The sequence below is a fragment of the Lontra canadensis genome, unplaced genomic scaffold, assembly GCF_010015895.1.
Source record: "Lontra canadensis isolate GAN:19392208 unplaced genomic scaffold, GSC_riverotter_1.0 scaffold28, whole genome shotgun sequence".
NCBI classification, from domain to species: Eukaryota; Metazoa; Chordata; class Mammalia; order Carnivora; family Mustelidae; genus Lontra; species Lontra canadensis.
The window spans coordinates 20649125-20661366 of NW_022631022.1; the positions used below are offsets into that span (position 1 = coordinate 20649125).

Genomic DNA, 12242 nt, shown 5'->3' on the forward strand with positions numbered 1-12242 from the left:
TATTGTAGCTGTCCAAGTTTCCCAGTACCACTTATTGAAGAGACTATCTAAGATTAGTTGACCGTAGAATTGAGGGTCCATTTCTCGAGTCTCTATTCTGTTCCATTGGTATGTGTGTCTGTTTTTGCGCCAATACCATGCTGTCTTGGTGATAACAGCTTTGTAATATAGCTTGAAGTCAGGCAATGTGATGTCCCCAGCTTTGTTTCTCTTTTTCATCATTTCCTTGGCAATTCAGGGTCTTTTCTGGTTCCATACAAATTTTAGGATTGTTTGTTCGAGCTTTTTGAAAAATCCCAATGGTATTTTAATAGGGATGGCATTGAAAGTGTACATTGCTCTGGGCAGGATGGACATTTTAATGATGTTTATTCTTCCAATCCATGAGCATGGCATTCCTTTTGGGTCTTCCTCAATTTCTTCCATAGGTGTTCCGTAGTTTCTAGAGTATAGATCCTTTACCTCTTTAGTTAGGTTTATTCCTAGGTATCTTATGGTTTTGTTGCTATTGTGAATGGAATTGATTCCTTAATTTCTCTTTCCACAGTTACATTGTTAGCATATGGAAAAGCATTCTCTATTGATTATATATCAATATAGATCAATGCACAGCAATGATTACTGTGCATTGATTTTGTATCCTGCCACATTGCTGAATTTCTGTATGAGTTCTAGTAATTTGGGGGTGGAGTGTTTTGGGTTTTCCACATAAATTATCATGTCATCTGCAAAGAGGGAAAGTTTGACTTCTTCTTTTCCAGTTTGAATGCCTTTTATTTCTTTTTGTTGTCTGACTGCTGATGCTAGGACTTCTAGTTCTGTGTTGAACAATAGTGGTGAGAGTGGGCATCCCTGTTGTGTTCCTGGTCTTAAGGGAAACGATCTCACTTTTTCCCCATTGAGAATGATATTCGCTTTGGGCTTTTCATAAACAGCTTTTGTATTATTGAGGTATGTTGCCTCTATGCCTACACTCTGGAGTTTTAATCAGGAAAGGAGGCTGTATTTTGTCAAATGCTTTTTCTGCATCACTTGAGAGGATCATATGGTTTTTGTCTCTTCTTTTATTAATGTGCTTTCTCACATTGATTTGTTTGCAAATGTTGAGCCACCCTTGTACCCAGGAATAAATCCCACCTGGTTGTGTGGATAATACTTTTAACATACTGTTGGATCCTCCTGGCTAGGATCTTGTTGAGTATTTTGGCCTCATGCTCATCAGGGATATTGGTCTGTAATTGTCGTTTTTTATGGGATCGTTGCCTGGTTTTGAGATCAGGGTAATGCTGGCCTCATAGAACAAGCTTGGAAGTTTTCCTTCTGTTTCTATTTTTTGAAACAGCTTCAGGAGAATAGGTATTATTTCTTCTTTAGTGTTTGGTAGAATTCCCCTGGAAAGCCTCCTGGCCCTGGACTCTTTTTTTTGGGGTGGTTTTTGATTACTGCTTCAATTTCGTTACTGGTTATTGGCCTATTCATATTGTCTCTTTCTTCCTGTTTCAGTCTTGGTAGTTTATAAGTTTCTAGAAATGCATCTGTTTCTTCCAGGTTGCTTAATTTGTTGGCACATAGTTGCTGATAATAATTTCTAATAATTGTTTCTATTTCCTTGGTGTTAGTTGTGATTTCTCCCCTTTCATTCATGATTTTGTTAATTTGCATCCTTTCTCTTTTATTTTGGATAAGTCTGGCCGGAGATTTATCCATCTTAATTAATTCTTTCAAAGAACAAGCTTCTAGTTTCATTGATCTGTTCTAGTCTTTTTCTGGTTTCTATTTCATTGATCTCTGCTCTCATTTTTATTTCTCATCTCCTGCTTTGTTTAGGTTTTATATGCTGTTTTTTCTCTGGCTCCTTTAGGTTTAAGGTTAGCTCGTGCATTTGGGATTTTTCCACTTTTTTAAGTGAGGTTTCGATGGCTATGTATTTCCTCCTTAGGACCTCCTTTGTAGTATGCCATAGATTTTGGACCAATGTGTTTTCATTCTCGTTGGTTTCCATGAATTGTTTAAGTTCTTCTTTAATTTCTTAGTTGACCCTAACTTGGAAGGCTCTTTGCCTTCCAAGTGTTTTAATTCCTTCCAGATTTTTTCTTGTGATTGAGTTCCAGTTTCAAAGCATTATGGTATGGAAATTTGCAGGGAATGATCTCAATCTTTTGGTATCTGCTGAGACCTGATTTGTTACCCAGTATGTGCTCTATTTTGGAGAATGTTCCATGTGCATTCAAGAAAAATGAGTATTCTGTTGTTTTAGGGTGGAATGTTCTGTATATATCTATGAATCTGTATAAAATCTCTATCTTTGAGATCCAGTGTGTCACTCAAAGCTCTTGTTTCTTTGTTGATCTTAGATGATCTGTCCAGTGCTGAGAGTGGAATGTTAAAATCTCCTACTATTAATGTATTATTATCGTTATGGTTCTTTATTTTGGTTAACAGTTGTCTTATATAGTTGGCTACTCCCATGTTGGGGACATAGATATTTACAATTGTTAGATCTTCTTATTGGATAGCCTTTTAATTATGATATTGTGTCCCTCTGCATCTCTTACTACAATCTTTAGTTTAAAATCAAATTTGTCTGATATGAGAATTGCTACCCCAGATTTCTTTTGAGGATTGTTGGCATGATAAATGGTTCTCCATCTCCTCACTTTCAATCCCGAGGTATTTTTAGGTGCAAAATGAGTCTCTTGTAGACAGCATATAGATGGATGCATTGATTTTGTATCGTCCCACATTGCTGAATTGCTATATGAGTTCTTGTAATTTGGGGGTGGACTCTTTTGGGTTTTCTGCATAAAGTATCATGTCATCTGTGAAGAGTTGTTTGGCTGCTGCCTTGCCAATTTGAATGCCTTTTATTTCTTTTTGTTGTCTGATTGCTCTTGCTAGGACTTCTAGTACTATGTTGAACAACAATGGCAAGAGTGGGCATCCTTGTCGCGTTCCTGATCTCAAAGGGAAGGCTGTCAGTTTTTCCCCATTGAGAATGATATTCACTGTGGATTTTTCATAGTAGATTTTATGAAGTTGAGGAATGTTTCCTCTATCCCTATACTTTGAAGAGTTTTAATGAGGAACGGATGCTGTATTCATTCCCAGTTACAAGCAATTATAAGTATTTTTTCCCCTTTAAATAAAATTCCTTTCCTTTAGTGATTCATTTGGTGGTATGGTCTTGATACCCATAAAAAATGTAGTTTTCAGCTGTGATGTAAGTTTTCAGTTTTTCAGAAATAAGTCTCAGAAATCAGCCTACTTTTTCCTTTAAATTTTTTTCCTGTTAAGTTTTATACCACCTTTTTTAAGATACAATTCATATGCCATACAATTCATCCTTTTAAAATATACAATTCATCTATTTTTAGTATATTCACACATATGTAGTACCGTAACACAGTCAATTACAGAACATTTTCATCACTTTGAAAAGATACCTCTTGGCATTGAATTTTTGTATTTGACAACAAAAGCAAAGGCAACAAAAGCAAAAAGTAAGCATGACTACATCAAATTAAAGGGCTCTGTATAGCAAAGGAAACCAACAAAATAAAGAGGTAACCTATAGAATGGAAGAAAATACTTGCAAATCATATATGTGATTGGGGTTAATATCCAAAATATATAAAGAACTCATACAACTCTGTATCAAAAAACAAGCAATGTAATTTAAAAGATGGGCAGAGGATTTGAATAGACATTTTTCCAAAAAAGGTATCCAGCTGGCCTCAGGTGCCTGAGAAGGTTTTCAACATCATGAGTCATTAGGGAAAAGCAAATCAAACCACAATGAGATATCACCTCACATCTGTCAGAATGGTTATCATCAAATAGATGAGATAATAAATGGAGAGAATGTGGAGAAAGGAGAACATTTAACCTTTGGACATTGTTGGTGGGAATGTAAATTGTTACAGCCACTATGGAAAACAGTATGGAGTTTAAACTTAAACTTAAAAAATTAAGAAATACTTAAAAATACATACTTAAAAAATTAAAATAGAACTGCCATATGATCCAGCAATGCCACCTCTGGGTATATATCCAAATGAAATGAAAACACTATCTTGGAAAGACACCTGTACTTGTTCATAGCAATATTGTTCATAGCAAGATTATTTATAGTAGTCAAAACATAGAAGCGGTTTAAGTGCCCATTGATCCATGAGATAAAGTACGTTTGGATAAAGAACATGTGGTGTATATATATTTGAAAGTTGCTAAGAGAGTAAACTTAGAAGTTCTTATCTCAAGAAAAAATATTTGTAACTAGATGAGGTGCTGGATATTAAACTTATTTTGGTAATCATTTCTTGATATATACATATATCAAACAATATGTTTCACCTTAAACTGATATGATGTTATTTGTCAATTATATCTCAGGAGAACTGGAAAGAAAAAAAAGAAATCTCGTACTGTTTACTTATCAGCCTTCTAATCCTAGATTCCCGTCAGTATTTTCACTATATTTTATTTAGCCATTCTGATAGGTATATTGTGATATCTCATTGTGGTTTTTAATTTGCACTTCTCTAATTGCTAATGATGTTGAACATCTTTTGTGTGCTTTGTCATTTGCATGTAGCTTCAGTGTGATGTTTGTTCACGTCTTTTGTGCATTTTCTTGTATTGTTTGTAATATTACTGTTGAATTTTGAGTGTTATTTGTATATTCTGGACGTTAGTCCTTTGTTGGACTGTTGTTTGTCTTTTCATTCTCTTCAGAGTTTGTTGCACGGGGAATATTTTCAATTTTGATGAGATCCATTAGGCCTTCTGTTTATGGATCATGCTTTTAGTGTCAAGTGTAAGAACTCACTATGTAGCCATACATTCGAAAGTTTTTTTTTGTTTTGTTTTTCCTAAAGATTTCATAGTTTTACATCTTAAATTGGTGACACATTTTGAGTTAATTTTTGGGTGAAGTGTGAGTTTTAGTTTTAGATATTGACTATAGATGTCTTACTGCTCCATCACCATTTGTTAAATATTCTTTTTAAATTTTGTCAAAAATCAGTTGGGCATATTTTTGTGGATGTATTTCTGGGTTTTGTATTTATTTCATTGATCTGTGTTCTGTTATTACACCCATACTGTATTGTCTTGATTACTCTTGCTCTGTGGTAGCCTTAATATTGAGTAGAGTGATTGATTTTACTTTATTCTTCTCTTTAAAAGTTGTTTTTAGGTATTTTAGTTTGTGTCTTTCTATATAAATTTTAGAATAAGCTTCTCTAATATCTAAAAAAATGTTACAGGGATTTTGATAGAAATTGCATTATAGCTGTTGATCATTTTAGAGGAACCAACATTTTTACTAAGCTGAATTTTCTAATCAACATTTATTTTCTAATACATGTGATATGCCTTTCCATTTATTGGGACTTTTTTTTTTATCAGTCTTTTGTAATTTTGTAATATATACTGTACCTTTTTTGTTAAATGTATTACTATTTTATTTTCTTCAGTGTAATTGTAAGGTTTTGGGTTTTTTTTTTTTTTTTTCAGATTGTATTTGTTAGAGAGAGAGAGAGAGAGCAAAATTGGGAGAGGGGTAAAGGGAGAGGGAAAAAGGTACTGCCCAATGAGCAGGGAGCCAGATGTAGGGCTGGATCCCAGGACTTTGGGATCATGACCTGAGCTGAAGGAGATGCTTAACTGAGTGAGCCAGCTGGGCACCCCAATGCAGTTGTAAATTGTTTTTAATTTTAATTTTCACATGTTCACTGTTAGTATATGCAAACGCGATGGATTTGTGTGTTGACCTATATCCTACAAGTCTACTGAATTTGTGTAATAATTCTGGAATTTTTATGTGTATTCCCTGGGATTTTCTATGTAGATAATCATACCATCTGAAATTAAGGACAGTTTTAGTTCTTCTTTTGCTTTATTTATTTACTTACTTATTTTAACATTTTATTTATTTATTTGGTAGCGAGAGAGAAAGTGAGAGCAGGAACACAAGCAAGGGGAGTGGGAGAGGGAAAGCAGGCTTCCTGCCGAGCAGGGAGCCCGATGTGGGACTCTGGGATCATGACTGGAGCTGAAGGCAGATGCTTAATGACTGAGCCACCCAGGTGCTCCTTTTTTTTTTTTTTTTTTTTTTTAAGATTTTATTTATTCATTTGAGAGAGAAAGCATGAGCAATGGATAGGGGCAGAAGGAGAGAGAGAAGTAGACTCCTGCTGAACAGGGAGGCTGATGCAGTACTCAATACCAGGACGCTGAGATCATCACCTGAGCTGAAGGAAGGCAGATGCTTAACTGGTAGAGCCACCCAGGTGCCCCTAGCTATAGGTTTTTTGTAGATATTTTTTATCAAGTTGAGTAAGTTCCCCTATATTATAGTTTAATGAGTTTTTCTCTTGAGTGGGTATTAGATTTTGTGAAATATTTTTTCTATATCAGTTGATAAGATCATATGATTTTCCTTGTTTAGTCTGCTGACTAGTAGTGGATTGCATTGATTTTTTTTTTAATGTTGAACCAGGTTTGCATTCCTGAAATTAATTCCACTTGATCATGGTTTGTAATACTTTGTATACATTGCTAGCTTTGATATGCTATTATTTTGTTGATGATTTTTATATTTAAGTTCATGAGAAATGTTAGTTTTTTGTTTTTTTTTTAAATATACTGTCTTTTTTTTTTTTAAATTTTTATTTATTTATTTGACAGAGATCACAAGTAGGCAGAGAGACAGGCAGAGAGAGAGAGGGAAGCAGGCTCCCCGCCGAGCAAAGAGCCCGATGTGGGGCTCGATCCCAGAACTCTGGGAACATGACCTGAGCTGAAGGCAGAGGCTTTAACCCACTGAGCCACCCAGGCGCCCCTAAATATACTGTCTTTATGTGTTTTTCTATCGAGGCAAAACTGACCTTATAACTTGGGGAGTATTCTTTCCTCTCCTATTTTCTGGAATAAAAATTCGTGTTTGTCTAAAATTAGTGTTAATCCTTTTAAAAGGGCTGTGTAGGGGTGTCTGGGTGGCTCAGTGGGTTAAAGCCTCTGCCTTCCACTCGTGTCATGATCGCAGGGTCCTGGGATCGAGCCCCACATTGGGCTCTCTGCTCAGTGGGGAGCCTGCTTCCCTTCCTCTCTCTTTGCCTGCCTCTCTGCCTACTTGTGATCTCTGTCAAATAAATAAATAAAATCTTTTTAAAAAAGTGTTGTTTAAAATTTGTTAGAGAAACCTTCTGGGGATAGAAATATTTTGAGGGAGATTTTAAAGTATAAGTTCAGTTTGTATAATTATTATGAGACTATTCAGATAGTCTGTTTCATCTTGGTTGAGTTTTGGTATTTTGTATTTACTGTAGAATTGGTCTTTCCAGTTTATTTTATAGAATGAATATGGTCTATCATACTGAATGTTCTGTATATATTTTTTGTCTTTTTGTTTGTTTTTAATGTTGTTGAGTAGACTGTTCTGTATATGCTATTATTTCAAGTTGGTTGTATCTAGTTCTGTCAGTTCCTCAGAGTGAGTTAGAAGTCCCCAGGTATAGTTGTGGATTCTTCTCTTTTTCCTTTCAGCCTTATCATTTTTTTCTCCTGTATATCTTGAGTTTCTGTTTGGTTTATGTATTTAGGGATGTATATCTTCATTGTGGAATGCTTTTATCATTATAGAATGTCTTTATTTCTTTAGTGGTTTTCTTTGCTCTGAAGCCTATTGTATCGCATATTAGTATAACAACTCCTGCTTTCCTAATTAATATTTGAATACTTTTTCCATTATTTCACTTTGAATTTACCTAAGACCTTATATTTAAGTGAATTTTTTATAGATAACATAAAACTCAATTGTATTTTTTTTTTCATTTTATTTTTATTTCATTTCTTTACAGTGTTCCAGAATTCATTGTTTATGCACCACACCGAGTGCTCCATGCAATACGTGCCCTCCATAGTACCCACCACCAGACTCGCCCAACCCCCTCACTCCCGTCCCCTCCAAAACCCTCAGTTTGTTTCTCAGAGTCCAGTCTCTCATGGTTTGTCTCCCCCTCCAATTTCCCCCAGCTCACCTCTCCATCTCCCATTGTCCTCCGTGTTATTCCTTATGCTCCACAAGTAAGTGAAACCGTATGATAATTGACTCTCTCTGCTTGACTTATTTCACTCAGCATAATCTCTTCCGGTCCCATCTATGTTGATACCAAAGTTGAGTAGTTATCCTTTCTGATGGAGGCATAATACTCTATTGTATATATGGACCATATCTTCTTTATTCATTCGTCTGTTGAAGGGCATCTTGGTTCTTTCCACAGTTTGGTCACTGTGGCCATTGCTGCTATGAACATTGGGTTACAGATGGCCCTTCTTTTCACTACATCAGTATCTTTGAGGTAAATACCCAGTAGTGCAATTACAGGGTCATAAGGAAGCTCTATTTTTAATTAAGGAATTAAAGGAATCTCCACACTGTTTTCCAAAGTCGCTGCACCAACTTCCATTCCCACCAGTAGTATAAGAGGGTTCCCCTTTCTCCACATCCTCTCCAACACATGTTGTTTACTGTCTTGTTAATATACTGTGCCAGTCTTTTATCATTTGGCATATTTAGACATTTTATAATTAAGGTAATTATTGGTATGTTAGGGTAGGATATAGGCCTGTCATTTTACTGTTTTTCTGTTGTCTCTGTTTCTCTTTCCATTGTTTCCCTTTTCTGGCTTTCTTATCAGTAACTTTTTTTATGATTCCATATTGACTTATTTATAGTATTTTGGAGTATATTGATTGGTTCAGCTTTTAAAATAGTTGTTTCCTTAGGTATTACATTGTACATATGTAAATTATCATACTCTACTGGCTTTGATGTTTACCACCATGAATGAAACGTAGAAACCTAATTGTTTCCCTTTATTCTCTCAACTTCTATGTGTAATTGCCTTAATTATATTGTTTCCTATATTAAAGGGTATTTTAATTTTTTTATTTCTTTTCAGCGTAACAGTACTCATTGTTTTTGCACCACACCCAGTGCTCCATGCAATACATGCCCTCCCTAATTTTTTGTTTTGTGATTCAAGAGAGTGAGAAGAATAGTTTATTTACCTCCAGTTTTACTCATTGCAGTATTTGTTCCTGTTTGATTTTTTTTAAACCTTCTTGTCTTATTATTTTTCTTTAGGGAGCTTCCTTTAGCCATTCTTCAATGGGAGGTTTACTATTGATATGTTCTTTCAGTTTTTCCTTCATCTAAGAATGCCTTTATTTATTCTTCATTCCTGAGGGATATTTTCACTGGATATAGAATTTGCAATTGATAGCTCTTTCAGTCCCTGAAAACATGTCACTTCCTCCTAGCCAGCAATATTTCAGAGGAGAAATCTTCTGCCATTAGAATTTATGTTGCTCTGTGGATAATATATTTTTCCCTGTGGCTGCTTTCAATAATTTTTTCTTTCTTTCTTTTTTTTTTCCCAGTTGTTTAATTATGATGTGTCTTAGCCTGGATTTGGGGGGTATACATTTCTCAATTTCTTGAATCCATAGTTTATGTCTTTCACTAAGTTTGGCTAGTTTTCAGACTTTCTTTCTTCAAATACTTCTACACTCTCTTTCCTCTCTTTCTGGGACTCCAATGACACATGTTACCTCTTTTATAATTGGCCCACAGGTCCCTAAGACTCTGTTCTTGTTCTCAGTGACACTTTCCCAACAAAACTGATACACCACATTTTACCATCTCCTTGGCTCCTCCTGGTTGTATAAGCTCATCCCTTCTTTGGGGCTCACTGAGCCAGGAAGGAAGGAAATGTTTAGTATACAATATGTGTTTGTGATTGAAGGGAGGACAACTCATGCCATCTTGTTGCTGTATGGTGAGGTGGATTCTTAGGTCCCTCCTTGGCAAGGGGAAGGGAGGTCCATGTGCCAAGTAAACCTGCCCTCCAGCACTTCATTTTGTTACATTAATGTTGGTTGAGTGGGAGCTCAGCTTTCTACAGGGATATGCTGATTCTGGTGAAGGGGGAGAACAGAATGTTGACTAGTCCCTATTTCACACTCTGCCTTTGATGCTGAGTGGAAGTGGAGGCTGTGCTTCCATTGGGCCCCGCTGACCGTGGGGTTAGGGAGGACCACTGTTTACCAGTTCTGACTTGTACTGCTTCATTCAGTCTCATTGCTGCTCAGTGGATATGGAGGTTCATCTTCCTACTGGGCCACACTGAACGTAGGGGTGGGGAAAAGGTCAAATGATAAGCACCTCCAGTTCCTTCTGCATCTTGGCTTTACCTTTCCTGGGCGTGCGACCTTGGGAAATTACTTAATCTCTCTTCGTATCATTTTTCTGCATGACAAAGGGATAAATGAAATGACAATAATAGATTTTATCAATGATAAACTTGGGATGATACGGGACGTCTGGGTGGCTCAGTGGGTTGAACATCTGCCTTCAGCTCAGGTCATGCTCTGGCATTGAGTCCCATATTGGGCTCCTTGCTCAGCAGGGAGCCTGCTTCTCCCTCTGCCTGGAGCTTTCCCTGCTTGTTTTCCCTCTCTACTCTCTCTGACAAATAAGTAAATAAAATCTTTAAAAATAATTTAAAAAATTTGGGATGATGGTACTGGTATTACAGGGTTGTTGTGAAGATTAGGAGTTATTCTGTGTAAAACACTTGGAACAGTATTAGCATATGTTATACACTGTATAAGGTACCTCGTTAGCACAGTTGATAGTGCGTCAGTCTCATGGTACACACTATATAAATGCTTATTACTACTTTCTGATTCTGTGGCCTTATGGCAGTCTTAATCTGAATCTCAGTTTTGTCATTTGTAAAATAGAGAAAATTATACCTACCCCACAGTGTAATTGTATTAGACACTACACATGCACATACACACACACATTATGCCTTGCATGAAATTAGTGTCCTATTTGTATATTAGTTACATTTAGTGGGAATTAGATTGGAAATGTTTTTCTTTTATAGATTTTTGAAAATATCATCTAAATAAATCTTGATTTATTTCCTATCCTCAATTGCATAGAACGGAAAGATGCTGAAGGATGGGAGACTGTTCAAAGAGGAAGGCCTGTTCGTTCACGATCAACAGCAATGATGACAAAAGTTTCAGTAGCAACAGAAACATTAAGGTCAAAGGATGACAGTGATAAAGAAAATATACATCTTTTACCTGATGAAAGCATACAGAAAGGTGAATTTGCTGGAGATGGACTTTCTAATACTATAGAATTTCGGTCCAAAGACTCCTTACACTCTTGTGACCATCCTCTTGCTGAAAGAACCCAGGTAGTACATTCTGCAAATCCTTTTACTGCCTTTTTATAAAGGATATGTCTATGCTGGAATGTCTTATTTTCCTCCTTAACTTTTTATGTGAAATATTTCAGATCTCCAGGAAAGTTTCAAGAATGAACAATGAACCCTCCTAAACCCTTTACCTAGATTCACAGATTAAAATTTACCTCATTTTTTTTCTTTTCTCTCTGTATCAATGCATCACAAACACCTATTGTATGTTAAATAGTTGAGAATAAAATGCAAACATCATAATTATTCACCTTTAAATATAGCATGTATCTCCAAGGAATAAAGAAACTCTTAACCATTTTAATTGTAAAATTCAGGGAATTTGGCATCTGTATAGTGTTTTCATTTAATTTATAATTCATATTTGTGTCCCAGTAATTTCCTTATAGAATTTTTTCCCTTAGCCATGATCCAGTGTCTAAATCACACATTGTATTTAGCTTTGTTGTAGTTTTTTAAACATCTTTCACCTGGGGCAGTTTTTATTTTTGTCTTTCCTGTTAATGTTTTTGAAGAATACATTGCATTTATTTTTTTATAGAATGTCTTTCAGTTAGGTCATTATCCAAGTTAGCTTATGTATTTTTGACAGAAATAAAGTGCTGTGAGAGGGCATCTAGAGGCATATGATATTAATTTGCTCAAGTTTGTTGATTTTTTGTTTTAAGTGGCATCCTACTGCTTCATTTGAAGTGTTATTAAAAATAATGATGAAAGTAAGGATCTTTTTGGACTTGCTCTCTTTTTATGTCCTGCAATCCAAGTGTAGAATAATTTGCTGATATTTAATACAGATCTTTAGAGCTGATGTTCTCGGTATTTCTGCTATTAGTCCATTTGAAATTTATTTTACTTATTTGATGAAGGAATGAATTTTTCAGGTAGTTGTTTATATAAAGATTCATGTTCAATTAGTATAATTTTATGTAAAATCAAATA

The 12242-nt window shown here is 35.5% G+C and overlaps 1 protein-coding gene across 3 annotated transcripts in view; it reads left to right on the forward strand.

Annotated features, from left to right (window-relative positions):
- Positions 1–12242, forward strand: part of SCAPER (S-phase cyclin A associated protein in the ER) — a 460910-nt gene that overhangs the window by 94803 nt on the left and 353865 nt on the right. For all 3 annotated transcript variants that reach the window (XM_032865126.1, XM_032865127.1, XM_032865128.1), the window contains one exon: positions 11020–11282. In XM_032865126.1, the coding sequence (XP_032721017.1) occupies positions 11020–11282 (263 nt within the window). The remainder of the gene's footprint in view (positions 1–11019; positions 11283–12242) is intronic.